General features: G+C 44.2%; 1 protein-coding gene across 1 annotated transcript; it reads left to right on the top strand.

Moving 5' to 3' along the window:
- Positions 1-11,001: 11,001 nt before the first annotated feature.
- On the top strand, positions 11,002-16,587 carry pold4 (DNA polymerase delta 4, accessory subunit). The gene is made up of 5 exons (XM_080880313.1): positions 11,002-11,125; positions 12,424-12,559; positions 12,861-12,938; positions 15,569-15,680; positions 16,381-16,587. The coding sequence occupies exons 2-5, from the start codon at positions 12,451-12,453 to the stop codon at positions 16,403-16,405; spliced, it is 324 nt and encodes a 107-aa protein (XP_080736439.1). The 5' UTR covers positions 11,002-11,125; positions 12,424-12,450; the 3' UTR covers positions 16,406-16,587.
- The last annotated feature ends 225 nt before the right edge of the window (positions 16,588-16,812 follow it).

Below are 16,812 nucleotides of genomic sequence, written 5' to 3'. Positions count from 1 at the left end.
AAAGAGCTTTCGAAGGACACCAGGAAAAGTATTGTAGACCTGCACCAGACTGGGAAGAGTGAATCTACAATAGGCAAGCAGCTTGGTGTGAAAAAATCAACTGTGGGAGCAATCATCAGAAAATGGAAGACATACAAGACCACTGATAATCTCCCTCGATCTGGGGCTCCACGCAAGATCTCATCCCGTGGGGTCAAAATGATCATGAGAACGTTGAGCAAAGATCCCAGTACCACACGGGGGGACCTGGTGAATGACCTGCAGAGAGCTGGGACCAAAGTAACAAAGGTCACCATCAGTAACACACTACAACGGCAGGGAATCAAATCCCGCAGTGCCAGACGTGTTCCGCTGCTGAAGCCAGTGCATGTCCAGGCCCGTCTGAAGTTTGCCAGAGAGCACATGGATGATACAGCAGAGGATTGGGAGAATGTCATGTGGTCAGATGAAACCAAAGTAGAACTTTTTGGTATAAACTCAACTCGTCGTGTTTGGAGGAAGAAGAATACTGAGTTGCATCCCAAGAACACCATACCTACTGTGAAGCATGGGGGTGGAAACATCATGCTATGGGGCTGTTTTTCTGCCAAGGGGACAGGACGACTGATCCGTGTTAAGGACAGAATGAATGGGGCCATGTATCGTGAGATTTTGAGCCAAAACCTCCTTCCATCAGTGAGAACTTTGAAGATGAAACGAGGCTGGGTCTTCCAACATGACAATGATCCAAAACACACCGCCCGGGCAACAAAGGAGTGGCTCCGTAAGAAGCATTTGAAAGTCCTGGAGTGGCCTAGCCAGTCTCCAGACCTCAACCCCATAGAAAATCTGTGGCGGGAGTTGAAAGTCCGTGTTGCTCGGCAACAGCCCCAAAACATCACTGCTCTCGAGAAGATCTGCATGGAGGAATGGGCCAAAATACCAGCTACTGTGTGTGCAAACCTGGTAAAGACCTATAGTAAACGTTTGACCTCTGTTATTGCCAACAAAGGTTATGTTACAAATTATTGAGTTGTATTTTTGTTATTGACCAAATACTTATTTTCCACCCTGATTTACGAATAAATTCTTTACAAATCCTACCATGTGAATTCATGGATTTTTTTTTCACATTCTGTCTCTCACAGTTGAAGTGTACCTCTGGTGCAAATTACTGACCTCTGTCATCATTTTAAGTGGGGGAACTTGCACAATCGGTGGCTGACTAAATACTTTTTTGCCCCACTGTATATTAAATTTTAATTTCGGTCTAGCTGACATTAGGTTATGTACGTGAAGTTTACAATAACTAGTATTATCATTATGCTATCCATCCATCCATCCATCTTCATCCGCTTTATCCGAGGCCGGGTCACCGGGGCAGCAGCCTAAGCAAAGAGGCCCAGACCTCCCTCTCCCCAGCCACCTCCTCCAGCTTATCCGGGGGAACACCAAGGCGTTCCCAGGCCAGCCGAGAGATATAATCTCTCCAGCGTGTCCTGGGTCTGCCCCGGGGCCTCCCCCGGGTGGGACATGCCTGGAACAGCTCACCCAGGAGGCGCCCAGGGGGCATCCTTGTCAGATGCCCGAACCACCTCAGCTGGCTCCTTTCGATGTGGAGCAGCAGCTGCTCTACTCTGAGCCCCTCCCGGATGGCCGAACTTCTCACCCTATCTCTAAGGGAGAGGCCAGCCACCCTTCGGAGGAAGCTCATTTCTGCCGCTTGTATCCGCGATCTCGTTCTTTCGGTCACTACCCACAGCTCGTGGCCATAGGTGAGGGTAGGGACGTAGATCGACCGGTAAATTGAGAGCTTCGCTTTTACACTCAGCTCCCTCTTCACCACGATGGACCGGTGCAGCGTCCGCATTACTGCAGCTGCAGCCCCAATCCGTCTGTCGATCTCCGGCTCCCTTCTCCCATCACTCGCGAACAAGACCCCGAGATACTTGAACTCCTCCACTTGGGGCAGGAACTCATCCCCGACCCGGAGTGGGCACTCCACCCTTTTCCGGCTGAGAACCATGGCCTCAGATTTGGAGGTGCTGATCCTCATTCCCGCTGCTTCACACTCGGCTGCGAACCGTTCCAGTGCGAGCTGGAGTCCCTCACCCGATGAAGCCAACAGAACCACATCATCCGCAAAAGTCAGAGATGAGATTCTGAGGCCACCAAAGTGAAAGCCCTCCGCCACTTGGCTGCGCCTAGAAATCCTCTCCATAAAAATTATGAACAGAACCGGAGACAAAGGGCAGCCCTGGTGGAGCCCATCACCCACCGGGAACGAGTCCGACTTATTGCCGGCAATGCGAACCAAGCTCTTGCAACGGTTGTATAGGGATCGAATGGCCCGTAGCAATGGGCCAGACACCCCATACTCCCGCAACACCTCCCACAAGACACCCTGAGGGACACGGTCGAATGCCTTCTCTAAGTCCCCAAAACACATGTAGACTGGTTGGGCAAACTCCCATGCACCCTCAAGTATCCTCGAGAGGATAAAGAGCTGGTCCAGTGTTCCGCGACCAGGACGAAAACCGCATTGTTCCTCCTGTATCCGAGGTTCGACTAGCGGACGAACTCTCCTTTCCAGCACCCTGGCATAGACTTTCCCAGGGAGGCTGAGGAGTGTGATCCCCCTGTAGTTGGGACACACCCTCCGGTCCCCCTTCTTAAAGATGGGGACCACCACCCCGGTCTGCCAGTCCACGGGTACTGCCCATGATCTCCACACAACATTGCAGAGGTGTGTCAACCAGGACAGCCCTACAACGTCCAGAGCCTTCAGGAACTCGGGGCGGACCTCATCAACACCAGGGGCTCTGCCACCAAGGAGTTGTTTAACTGCCTCAGTGACCTCGCACCCGGAAATTGGCGGGTCATTCCCCTCATCCCCAGACTCTGCTTCCTCCTCTGAAGACGTGTCAGTGGGATTAAGGAGGTCCTCGAAGTATTCCTTCTACCGCCTGACAATTTTCTCAGTCGACGTCAGCAGAGCTCCGCCAGCACTATACACAGTGCAGGTAGAGCACCGCTTTCCTCTCCTGAGACGCCTGACGGTTTGCCAGAATCTCTTCGAGGCAGTCCAAAAGTCTTTTTCCATGGCCTCTCCGAACTCCTCCCACACCCGAGTTTTTGCTTCAGCCACTGCCCGAGCCGCATTCCGCTTGGCCTGTCAATACCTGTCGGCTGCCTCCGGAGTCCCACGGGCTAACCAAGCGCGATAGGACTCCTACTTCAGCCTGGTGGCTCCCTTCACCTCTGGTGTCCACCATTTGGTTCGGGGATTACCACCACGGCAGGCACCAACCACCTTGCGGCCGCAGCTCAATGCAGCAGCTTCGGCAATGGAGACGCTGAACATGGTCCATTCGGACTCAATGTCCCCAGTCTCCCTCGGAATGCTATTGAAGCTCTGCTGGAGGTGTGCATTGAAGATCTCGCAGACTGGGGCCCCTCTGCTAGACGTTCCCAGCACACCCTCACTACGCGTTTAGGTGCACCAGGTCTGTCCAGCGTCCTCCCCCGCCACCTGATCCAACTCACCACCAGGTGGTGATCAGTTGACAGCTCAGCCCCTCTCTTTACCCAAGTGTCCAGAACATATGGTCGCTCTTTGTCTGGTCCCTCACCCAGGACCAATTTGCCATGGGAGACCCTACCAGGGGGCAAAAGCCCCCAGACAACATAGCCCCTGGGATCCCTGGGACACACAAACCCCTCCACCACGATAAGGTAGCGATTCAAGGATATTATGCTATATTTTCAAAAATATATAATAATCTCAAAAGTAATGCCTTGGAGTAGAAAATAGTAATACCTTATTAAAATTTAAAACTAAAGTACAGTATTTGAATGTGTGTATTGTGTCTACTGTTTGTTAACTCACCATATTCATAATGGGTTTGCGGGGTTAGGGGTGTGTGTGTGTGTGCCCCCCCCCCCCCCCCCCACCCCTACCTAAATATTTATGCCATTTACACCATCAAACTTAGATAGCTAAGGATGAAGAACCTTTTGTTCTTTAAAGAACCATTTGTAATAGCTGAAGAACCATCCACAAAATAAAAAGGTTCTTTGACGTATGATGGTTCTTTAAAGAACCATGAAGACATCTGAAGAACCATTTAAGAACCATAATTTTTCTGAGTGATAGGGTAACAAAGAGAGACAGGCAACCGTTCGCAGTCACATCACGCCCATGGACAATTTAGAATCACTAATTAACCTAACACCATGGACTCCATGTCTTTGGACTGTGGAAAGAAGCCAGAGTACCCAGAGAGAAGAAACAATATAAACTAGCTGAGGTACCCCTGAGCAAGGTAACGTCCCTACACACCGCTCCCCGGGCACCCAAAGGCTGCCCACTGCTTCACTGAGTGAATGGGTTAAATGCAGAGAGGAATTTCCCCACGGGGATCAATAAAGTGTACATTATCATCATTAAATAAAACCAGAAGTAGCTAACATTGAGACCAAGACATACAAACAGGGAAACCAGATGAGTAAAGCCTGTTATTACTAACACACCTATTTACTGGAAACCAGTGCAAGTAAACCAGTTTAAAACTGTTAGAAAGGGGCCTATTTTCCTTTCAAACAGTTGCAGTCAGTCAGTAAGTAAAATTTTTTTATATAGCGCTTTTCGCAGATAAAAATCACAAAGTGCTTTACAACAAAGAAAATGAAAAGAATGGAAATACAACAAAATACAACAGCTGATTTATTTCTATTTGCATCATTGACTGTAAAGCTTTAACATGCTGATGGCTGTTTATTACACACTCTCATAGCTGGCACCGTACCCTAACCACGAAAACATCGAATGCAAACTGAATCATTTCAACTTCATAATATGACTTCACTTACAGAGCCAGTGCAGGACAGCACTGACTAATTCCCTAATAAATATTTAACAATGCAAGGTTTGTGATGTCCATTATGTCAAAGGCTCACCAAAGCGAAGAGAGCAGAAGTCATTTTGTATGAGAGGCTACTTTCAAGCTTGTGGATCAGTCTCCACATCCAGATACACACCACAAACCACATCCAGGAGATAGTATTTCCCACTAATTTAATAGCTGCTTATGTAATGCCATTGAAACTCACTGAATGCCTCCATTACAAAGCAGTCACTTACTAGGAGTCGATAATGGTCTGACACTGGACACGAAGCAAAAAGCTGCAGAAGCACTGAAGGCTGAATTAGTGTAGAGCGTCGTGGGGCTGAGCGACTGGTTATAAAAAGATCAAAAAGATCACGATGTGGATGGAGAGGTGGTTTACACAAATGTCAAAGAAAAACTGTAGAAAGCTGCTTCGTTTCCAGTCAGGCGGACGACCTTTGAATTTCTGATGCAAGTGCACAGTCACACCCACATGTCCATGTATTCCTGACTTCATGGATATTAGACTAATTTCCTGGAGTCTATAACTGGAACCCGTCACAATTACTAGCAGAACTTCAACCCTCATCCATTATGCAGATTAAACCTGAGAATACTGTACTGTTATTTAGTCACGAGCATAAAATATTGTCTTTGATAACTTTATACTGACAGAATCTCTTTGTGTTTCTCATGGTTATCTGATCATATAGTGATTGCTCATCCCTTATGTCCAAACTGTCTAAAAGGGTCAAAGGATTTCACACGAGGTGGCTGTAGCTCGGGATAGGGGAGGTCCTGTGTTAGTGTTTGAACGTTAGATTCAACGCAGCTCTGCGTGGGAAGAGTGCTCTGAGTACTGATATGAGAATCAGTCCATTTACATCTTTGAGAGGATTGTTGGTGTAAACAGGAAAAAACAAATGTGCATTTCCTACACTTAAAATAACCGTGTTAAGGTTTACTATTATCTCTTTATGTTTGACAGCCATAAAAATGAGGCAGTCTACCCAATTACTCTAAATGTGTAAATTTGGAGAAGGCTTATGATCATGCTCTTTGGTTTGTCCCACCTACAGTGGACTTCATGGCACCATAATTGTGTCCATTGGGATCTGACTTGGGTTAGGCAGAGTGAAGGATTATGGGTGTGCAACCAAAGCAGAGAGCCTTGCATGCAGCCCTCTAAAGAGCCAACAGTGCACATACTGATTGATCATTTAGTTTGAGCATATGCGTACATATATAAAAAATCAAGAAGATGTGCTAAGCAACGGTGTAGTATTACACAAAGAGAAAAGGGAGCAACATCGCTAAAAGCACGGACAGCACAGACAGAGCCTGGTTCCACTTTAAGCTGTGAAGCTCATTATTACATCATGGCACAAAAAACTCAACATTCATTTCCACAGAATGTGTCTCTCACATGTTTTTCCTGCATTTTACTGTATAAGCCACAAAGGAGAGACAGCACTTCTCTCTTCTGCACCTTAGATGAGATTATGTGTAAGTGATGTGTCAGGCTGGATGGATTACAGGCGCAGAGCAGTAAATACCACAGAACAGATTTGTATTGATTTTCTGATTTATGCTCAGAGACAGTGAGAGGTTGCTGCTTTCATTAGCTTAATGCTCAACACCAGAACTATCATTTTCATTGAAAACATCACTTCCATGCTTCCATGTGACTGAAGCACTGGAAACATTGTAATCAGTCTTGGAGCTAATGGGGGTCCAAATAAGGACTTAAGTCCAGTCTTTTGTTTTTCATTGATGTGATGACATCTGGAATTGGTGAGTTTCCCAACGGAGCAAAGAAATTATGAAAATTCTGATTATGATGATAAGAATTATTCTTAAAGTTATTCCTAGATTATACCACACCCCTATAATCAGTGCAGTTAGGGCTCTGAATGAAAGATTGATGAGACCAGTTCAGTGTCTGAATAAATGTTCATATTCATTTGGAAGCTTTTTTGTGGCACTTTTAACCAGAGTTAGCAGAAACAGAGACAAAGCTCACTGAGACTGACAATTGCCTTTCCCACAACACTGGCTCAGAGATTTTAGTCAAAGAACTTTTGAAGGATATTTATCATTTCTGAAAGCTTTACTCGACTTTCCAAATCTGTCTTTTTGTTTAATCAGGGACCCGAATAAGCTTTCTTTTATTCCACTCTTTCTCACATGACTCTGCAAGATCCGCTCTATCAGCTCTAACTCAGGTTCTTTTTCCTGACACAGGTAGGATGGCCAGTCCCCCTGTCTCTTCACCTTGCACGAGCAGTGAATCAAATACTACCTAATGAACATAATAAGGAATCACTAACCCACAAATGTGTTTCCTTGTTTTTTTAATGCTGTGAAATCGTAGGGTTGCAACATGCATGTTGGTCTCTTTCATCTTGTGTAGACACTGGAGGGCTGTGGTCTGTCTCCGGGATGAAATGTCTGCTTAGGGGATAGTGTCTCAGTGACTCCACCACCCACTTCATTGCAAGACACTCCTTTTCCACAGTGGATTATCGAGACTCTCTCTCCTGCAGCAGTACTGCTCCTGTGCCTACTCCAGAGGCATCTGTCTGCTGAATGAAATCTGTGGGGTTAAGGGAGGCAGTAGGTAGGCAGTCTCTGATGTGCTAAGACACTATCCGCTCAAAACACTTCCTGACTACAGACGTGAGGGCTATAGGTCTTTAGTTAATAAGGCCGTCTATGCCAGTCTTTTTAGGGGTGAGAATGATGGTGAAGGCCTTCACACAGGTGGGAACGGTGGCATGAGTGAGGGAGAGGGTGGACAGCCTGGTGAGGATCCCTGCCAGTTGGTCTGCTCAGCCTTTAACCAAATAGTAATTGATACATGGGGCTGCATTACAGTCTATGTGGTTTTAAAGTGGTTTTAACTGGGCTGTCTGCGGTATTATGTTGGAAGTGTCAATCCCATTTCTGTTCATATAACTGATTTCTTTATATTATACAAATACAGGCCATATATTGTAATTTTGTGTATTTATATTTGTTGCTTGACCTGCCCGGAGACTGCAGATGGAAATGAGGTAGCTAAATCTGGTATAATGGATTTCTTCTCCCAGATAAACTGAGTGAAACAAAGATTTGATCATATTTACAAGTGTACTCTTAACACGCTAGTGATGTGTCGGTCGCAAACGAAACGGATACTAGAGCCGACTCTTTGAAGTGAATGACGCGAGTCGGTTCCTTATTGGGAGCCATGTATTTTTTTCTTTCTCTCACCCTCTCTCTCACACTTTTTTTGATAAGGGTCTGGCTGCAGCCACTGTGGAGCGCCATATTGCGACCTCCACAGTAGCCGGAAACACGTACCCTGCATGGATACAGCGGAAAACTTGTGATGTGTTGGTCGCCAACGAAACGGCTCTTAGAGCCGGCTCTTTGAAGTGAATGATGCGAGCCTTATTGGGAGCCATGTTTTTTTCTCTGTCTCTCCCTCTCTCTCTCTCTCTCTCTCTCTCTCTCGCACTTTTTTCTGCTTCACTCTGCATGCGAGCCTTGTGCTTTGTGTTGGGAAGAGGGGGGAGGGGCGGTAGTTACACTTGCAGTAGCACAGGAACAGAGCGGGAGGGAGGGAGAGAGAGAGAGCCAGGGACAACAATGTTACATTAGAAAGGTATAGTAATCATCCACAACTATTTTCAGTTGCAGATGATAAAGGATTCAGAAAGTTTATTCATGCAGGTCCATATGACAGAGAATGTGCATGTTCTTTTTGTTTTCATATTTTAATTTATATTTAATTGTGTTGTGGTTTGCAGTGTTTTGTGTTGTTTCACTTTAAATTTATTTAAAAGGAAAAAGCTGAAAATTTAAATAGTTAAAAGTTGAAATGTAAATAGTTTTTGTATTATATGATTTATTTATTACATTTTATGTGGAGTGAATAAATAAAAGTATATTTACGGTACCCTAGAGACAAAGCACATACAAAGTTGAAAAACACGTACAAACTCCAAAACACAACAGAAGTGCTCCAGGATGCTCGGGCGCAGTGGTGAGCTTTTGTTACCTAGTGCCAACACAAGCCAGGAAGTACCAATGGCCGGATTTGGTGTGTGGTAGTAACAGGTAAATGAACTTTTTTTTTTAAATTATTTGAATATATATATGAGTGTTTGTGTATAAATACACAAACAATACACATATGCTTTCAATTGTGTAATTTAAGTGATCTAGGTAGCTCTGTTTGTGCTTTAGAATTTGTACATGTTTTGGAGTTTGTATGTGCTTTGTCTCTAGGGGCCACCGCATGTATTCATGTATAAACAATAAAACCACAAGGTTTTTTTTTTTTTTTACATTAGTAATTAGAATTGTATACTGTTGTTGATAATAAATTAATTATAGCAACAAAACAACCCGAAGAGTCGGTTGGGAGCAAGGTTATTAACGTTAACGAAAACTAACGAAATAACGAAAACTAGAAGTGAAAAACATTTTCGTTAACGGAAATAAAAATAAAAACAAAAAAAGGAAAACTAACTAAAACTGTAATGAGTGTTCACAAAACTAACTAAAGTTAACTGAATTTATAGCAAAAATGTGTTTAGTTTTCATTGATGTGTGCGTGTCATACAATAGTCAAGGGTGAAAATGAAGTTTAGTTTCCAGATTTTTTTCTTGCTGTCTCATTGTGCCAGCAGGTGGCAGCACGTTAGTCGAGTCGTCTGTGTTGCTGCTCCGTCCACGCGCAGAATCATGTCAGGAAAAGTCGGGAGAAAGCGCCAGAGTCCAATTTGGGATTACTTTGAATATGACTGTGTTTTGGATAAAGCAAGTGTCTTGTAGTGGAAAGAGACAAATTATGAGGGACATTTCTAAAGGGAAAAAAATCCCACAAACCTTAAAGTGCACTTGAAAAGCTCACACAAGAAGGCTAACCTAGCTTACCTTGAGAAGGTAAGGGAGCACACTCAACCCTCATCCCCAGAAACAGAAGCTAACCCCAGGCAAGGCAGCGTGATGCATCCCGAGACAACAGGACGGGGACATCTACATAACTGTGTGAGTCAATTGCCTTCAAAAAGTTTATCAATTCACTTGAACCAAAATTACGAACACCCGGTGCTGCAAGAGTTAATAGTCTCATTGGGGCCAAGATATACATTTTATAGTTGCCTGGTATCAATGGTTGTTCATCTGCCTTTATTTATTTATTTAAAGAACCCATAGGTGGGAATGTGAGTTGTCTGTCTCTGCGTGTTAGCCCTGCGACAGACAGGCAACCTGTCCAGGGTGTAGGGTATGGTAGCTGGAATAGTAACATACCCAAGGATAAGCAGAAGAGCATGACTGATATGATGAAACTGGGATTTTGTTACACTTAATTATTGCAAACACAACTAAAACTATAACTGAAACTAATCAAAACTAAACTGAAACTAAGGATTTTCAAAAAAATAAAAACTAAACTAAACTAGCAAACAATTGGTAAAAACTAATTAAAACTGATATAAAATTGAAAATCTGAAGTCAAAACTAAATAAAAATAAAAACTAATGAAAAATGCAAAAATATTAAAACCCTGGTTGGGAGCAATGTTCCCTCTAAGCTGCGCACGTGCGCAATTGCGCACTGCTGGCACGGTCTCTGCGCACAGAAAATCTGCTTTGCGCACAAGAAAAATCTAACCTGAATTGAAATTAAATTAAAACTTCAATAATTCTGTTTTGCAGTGTTAATCAGTAAGTGACTGGCTGCTCCTGTATGGGATTAGAACGATGCCACCTTATCCCATAGTCCAGCCAATGATGCGATTCACATTCGTATATACGCAGCTAATCAACGTTGTTGACAGGCTATGACAGCGTTCTTATGTGCCGACACCAGTGTTTTAGCTAGCAAAGCGGCCTGGCTGATGTGGATCATACTCATAATACAAGTCAGAGCTTTATATATGTATATGTATATATATATATATATATATATATATATATATATATATATATAGAGAGAGAGAGAGAGAGAGAGAGAGAGAGAGAGAGAGAGTCGACTCTTTGTAGTGAATTGAGCCGAACGAGCCGGTTCTCTAAATAGATCCGGAATTCCCATCGCTTTAACACACTGATCTGCAGTACGCAGAGCAAACAACAGGTGGCAGCAAAGGAGTGACCCCGGCTCAGTGTAGCGCAGTGACGATGGGAGAAGAAGAAAGTGCTGCAGCCTGAGAGAAGAGAAAGCGCTGATCTGTTTCAAACAGCTGTTATCGCTTAAACAACAAGGTAAGTTCAAAGGACACTCGGGTCTTCCTGCCTCTGTGGGGCTGACAGGGGCCGCCCAAACACACGACGTGTCACAGGAGAAGGCCAGGGTGCACTCTACAGCTCAACATGATTTATTAGGCTAAGTGAAAAGATACAGACCAAAACAAATGTCCATCACAGCGCACGTAAATAAATAGGCTGGGTCACAGAAGGATGTGCGGCTAAAACGTGAAGCTGGACCTTAGATTGACGGTGAAACACGAACGTGTTTTTCACGGCGAACCGTATTTCCTGCGCCCGTGGATGTGGAAAAGTAGGGACACTGTGACTCTTCCGTGTTCTTGAAATCAGTGAAGTGGTCTGAAACTAAACGGAGTGATGTCATCGGCAGGTGGTAGTAAACCTGTAATAGCTGGTCAATGCGTGAGTCCTGTGCGGCGTACCTGTGGTCCCCGTTTCTACTTTTCACAACACGTCACTGCATGGGCGTGACGTCAGAGGCGTTCAAAAACTACACGAGTCATTGTTATGATTATGATTATTGTCATTATTGTTCACTTTTTCGGTCGAATTTAGAGGCAAAGGCCAAACTAACGAGCTTGCTTATAATCGCCTTCATGTGTTTTAGAAAAATCAACGGTCGGTTTTGCAGCTTCATGCTAATACAACATGTAAGCTTACATGTGGCATATTACACACGTGAGCCGTGATACACCCACTAACTGTGGGTTAAACCGTTTTATCTTGTGACTCGCTATTACTGCGTAATTATTCCTGATTGAAACAGTGGTAATAAAGAATGAGCTGTTTGCAGGTATAATTATAATCAGTGAGTCCTTACTGACCACTTACAATATAAATATTTACATTTACATAAATTCAGCTATATAGACGTTGGATAGCCAAGAACTGATCAGAGCTTCTACCTCGTGACAGAGATGTTCTTTCTGTCTACAAATAGCTTGATGTCATTCATGAGAGAAACGTTTCACAAATGATGGGCCAAGAACTCGTTTACAACTGCTTAAATACCAACAATCAGCTTTGGAAAAACCTGAAAAGACTTTTAGACACAAAAGGTGAGCGTGATGAGGCAGCAGCTACTAACACGACTCTTAGTTTGTGAATAGATATAGGATTCAGTCATTAGGCTCGAGCGTTTTCTTTTTCATTTGAAGAAAATGTTGCTCGATAGCTGACTGGCAGTTGAACGCGTCACTTTGGCGGCCCTTATCACATCAGGGAGTGATGGTGAGCTCGCAGGAGAGTTTCTTATGTGAAATCTTCCATCTTTTTAACAAAAACCCATTGCACAGGTGTGTTTCTGCTGTGGATCGGTCACCATGACAACCAAGCGCAGACTTATCACGGACTCGTTCAAAGTGGTGAAGAGATCCAGAAAAGGAGGGAAGCGAGAGAAGAGCCCAACTCCTCCTCCTTCTCCACAGAAAGGTGAAGAGCAGCACTCTTTGTGGTGTCACTGTAAACAGATTCCCTGCAAACGCAGCTTTCCATGATTCACAAATAAAAATAGTCATTATGTATCTCATGCTGACCCTCGGTGACCCTCGGTTCATCAGTTTAGTGCTTGCTTACTGCCCTCACATGAACATCTACCTGTCTGTCTAAACATGTCCAAAAACCTGCTGCACGAGTGTTCTATGAAAGTTCCAAATTGCAGATCCATCCAGTATATTTACCCTGATGTTAATGTGAGTGTTGTTGTCACATGACCCTTTCTTCCTGTGAGCAGAGGCTGACCGAGTTAGAGAGGAGGAACTGGAGAAGCTCCGACAGTTTGACCTCGACTGGAGTTTTGGGCCCTGCACAGGTAAGATTCATGCTGTGGTAGATTGAGAAGCAGTCCAGCTCCTTGGAATCGTTAGCTGATCCCATTTATCGCTTCTTGCGCTCTCGCTGCGATCAGCTGGTTTTGATTCGCAGGAGAATAATGGCTCGGCCTGCGGTGGGGGCTGTGTCGATTTGTACTGCACAAAAGGATGAGAGTGCCATGCTACAATGGAGACTGCTCCTGGACAGAATCAGCTGCACCATGGTGTTAACACCTGCACAGACAGGATGCTAACGCTAAGCTAGCCAAGAACCCAGAGTGATGTTAAAGCGGAGTGAAGCCCGGCCCTGTGATGAAGTGAGCCGTCGTCTGCAGCGTTCTACAGTAATGTCGCTGTAATGTCTCTTTGTGCTGCTTTCCAGCTTTGCTTTGTGTTCATACCTAAACACTAAGAGAACGATCACGCGTGTCCTCGTTGGGACAGGGATGTGTGTCGGTGTGTGGGGTAGCCTGTAGGTTTATATTGTTAAATGATGATTATGAGACAGAGTAACATGAAAGTAACGCAGTGAGTAGTGTAACAAATGTCTTTCTCCTGGGTGTAATTAAGTAACGTGCTGCATTACTGTTACGATTCTGGTTAACATGTGCAGTAACTTTTTTACTACGACTCCAACAGCGATCACAACAAAGAGAGGAAACACGTCCAACACTCACACACGTTTGACCTTGCAGCTTGTAATGAATTTGCCTGATTGTAGTGGAGACAATGAGCGATATCGTGGAATCAGACCTTAGTGCTGCAGCATCATGCAACCTGTCAAAAATGCACACTGATGGGCCTAATTAACAGGAAATGACCCCGATCCCCCTTATCTGTTACGCTCGCTGACATACCCCAGTCATCACTATAACAGGGCAGCTGTGGTCAGACGTTTATTTACCTTTATTAAGACCAAAGGTGAAATGATCATTTGGGGCTGATTCCTTTGAACTGTTCCTTTTCCAGGTGGAATGATTACACTGCTTACACCTTTAATGAACTTCAAAACAACAATTGGATATACAAGTTTTCATGGGTGTAACTTTGTGCTGAACATTTGGGGCGGTCAAGAGCTCTGTCTGAATAAATAAATAAATCTGGGTAAATTCCCAGATAATTAAACATGCAGCTATTTTCCTGGTAATAACTGAAATGAGTAAAGAAAATCAACAGCCTATTTATGCAAGATAATTCATCATTTTATTGGGGGGGGGTTTGATTGGCTGGGTCTGATTATTGGGGGGGTCATAACCCCCCTAACTCCTCTGGAAATTATTGCCCTGCAAGTTTTCCATTTATTTGGGATTTCAGGTAAAAATATACGGACACCCTGCTAGTATTTGGTTGAATTTCTCTTAGGAAGTCGTACCTCGTCCAGACGCAGTTGGTAGTCATCGTCAGCCTGCTGGCACGATTGTGGCTGGGCATTTTACCACTCTTCTTGGTAGGATTGGTTGAGTTCATTTGAATTGGTTGGTTTTCTGGCACGGAGCTGGGTTTTAAGCGTAGTGTACGAATTTACAGTAGGGTTGAGGTCAGGGCTTTATGTATTCCAAAACAAAGTTGTAATGTGTGTTTGGCACCATTGTACTGTTGGAAGTCCCAGTTGCGTCCAAGTTTCAAGCTGCTGATTTAAGGTGAAGTTAAGAATTTGGAGGTAGTCCAAAAATCCCGTGACTGTGAAGCCTTTCTCCACAAGGCATGTTTTCATGTTGACAGCCACAGATTTCAGTCGAGCTTGAAGATGTTTTGGGATTAGGGCTCATTTCTTGGTCGCCACTCTCTCCACACCAATGTAAATCCTGGTTCACTGTGGACAGACACTGGTGTTTCAGCAGGGCAGGCAGGAATCAGCATGCAGGGAGTTGCACACTATTCATCCACTGCAGTGTGACTGTGTGTCAGGCTCGTGGTAAACGTCTGTATAAGTGGAGCAGAGAGGCCGTATGTGAGACCAGTCCATTTGTTTCTCAACTTAAGCATTTTGGCTGCCACCATGTTGCTTTGATCTAGTGAGATGTAAACAAATTTGGATGAATGGCTTCAAAAAGATGCTTGGTTAACAAAATGCTTGTGTTAAATGTAATCTGTGCTAATTAGACTGGATTCTTGGATTTCAATCACCAAAGTTAAAAACATGGTGGGGAGGTCTACTTCAGGGACTCCATTTTCTGGAGCAGACTCACACAGCAACTACTACCTGTGCCTCCACACCTGCTGATCGAAGCAGCCACGCCTCAACTTCAGTTAATGACGTGACCGCCCGCAGAAGACAACTGCCCCACGAGTCTGTAGGCAGGACCACAGACGTGCACAGACACAGAAACGTGTCCTGAGCTGATCCTCGACTGTGCAAAACATTATAAACAATAAGTACATTTAGATTAAAAAACTGAAAATGTACATTGTGCAAATAGAAAATGGGATGTTCAAGTGCTTTGTGCCATATTAGCACAGCAACGCAGAGTGACCAGAGTGATGTAAGCCGTAGTAATCCTGCTAGGTGTGTGTGTGCTCGCCTGTTGTCCTGATGCTCACTGCACTGCGTTAGTTTTGGGTCCGTTCTTTGCTAGCAGTAAAACAGACTGAAGTGACTGAATGATTCATCCTGATGTGTCTGTGTCAGGTATCAGCAGGCTGCAGAGGTGGGAGAGAGCAAAGCTTCATGGTCTGAACCCATCTAAGGAGATCAGAGACCTGCTGCTACAAACCCACGCCGACCCAGAGTACAACCTGGGGTAACACACACACACACACACACCCACACACACACACACTTGTATCCCCAGAATATTTGAAAAGACCACAACATGATGGGTCATAAACATTACTGAAGGATGAGTGACAGCCCAGATGTTGACAGCTTAAAGCTGATTTGTGTCAGAAGGGTTCATGAAGCCATCAGGTTCCAGACACATCACCTCGTAACAGACACAAACATAGTGTGCAAATTAAAGGTCACATTGTTTCTTTTGTTAAAAATGTTCTCTTTTTATCTCTAAGGAGATGTAGAGAAGTGCCCCTCAGCTGTAAAAGCCTCTTCATGAGGACAATACCTCAAGAACGAGGTGACGTAGGCTCTGGAGAGACACGTGCATCTGCTAAAAATCCCGGATGAGTTCGAATCTCCCTGATCTTCAAAGTCCGTTTCAGCAGTTTTTTGAGAATCACCTAAGATTTTCACATTTATACCATAGACGTATCTGCTAGGAGGCTGGAGGGCAGCACTGGCAGCTGCCAGCATTTTTCATAACATAATATTAATGGATTTGAATAAAAAAGCTTCATTTTGAAGATGTCACATAAAACAAGTTAAACATGATTAAGGTTTTCTTACAAAGCCAATCACTGATGGATGGAACACTTGGAGAACTGTCAAGTGTACTTTCATTGTTTTTGCTCACTGGCTGAGTGACGATTGTGTTCTCTGTCTTTCAGCTTGTGGAGTGGATATCCTCTCTGAGGAGGACACAAACAAACTGCAGTCAAAACCAGGGTTTTTTTACGTCAGCGTTTTATATGAAAAGGAAAAGAGGAAGAAACAAATCTGTACAACAGCAACCATGTTCCAGCGACTAAACCCTGCCGTTGTCTTTGTGTGGTTTAGTAGCTTGTAATATTTTTAATAAACACATTGAACCCAAACTGACTTATTCTTGTCTTATTATGCAAGTTTAATGTTGTTTGTTGAAATAAATAGTGAAAGACACATGAAGGACAAATCAATTCCCTCGGCTTCTTCCATGTGCTCTGTAATCTGACACCTGTTTGCTTCAGGGTTTTTATAACTGCTGGATTTTTAATTCCTGGTCTGAAGAGGATGAGAGGTGAGTAGGGCTAATGGAGCGTCAGTGCTCTGCATACATGTTA

This window comes from Rhamphochromis sp. 'chilingali' (assembly GCF_963969265.1).
Source record: "Rhamphochromis sp. 'chilingali' genome assembly, chromosome: 4".
In the NCBI taxonomy this organism is placed as follows: domain Eukaryota; kingdom Metazoa; phylum Chordata; class Actinopteri; order Cichliformes; family Cichlidae; genus Rhamphochromis; species Rhamphochromis sp. 'chilingali'.
This window is presented reverse-complemented; position numbering and strand designations above follow the sequence as displayed.

What these genes read in the sequence shown, in the direction of transcription:
- pold4 (XM_080880313.1), top strand. Translation starts at nt 12,451, where the DNA reads ATGACAACCAAGCGCAGACTTATCACGGACTCGTTCAAAGTGGTGAAG. An exon ending in TCCTCCTTCTCCACAGAAAG is followed by an intron (nt 12,560 to 12,860) that starts GTGAAGAGCAGC and finishes TCCTGTGAGCAG; the next exon opens with AGGCTGACCGAGTTAGAGAG. An exon ending in GACCCAGAGTACAACCTGGG is followed by an intron (nt 15,681 to 16,380) that starts GTAACACACACA and finishes TCTGTCTTTCAG; the next exon opens with CTTGTGGAGTGGATATCCTC.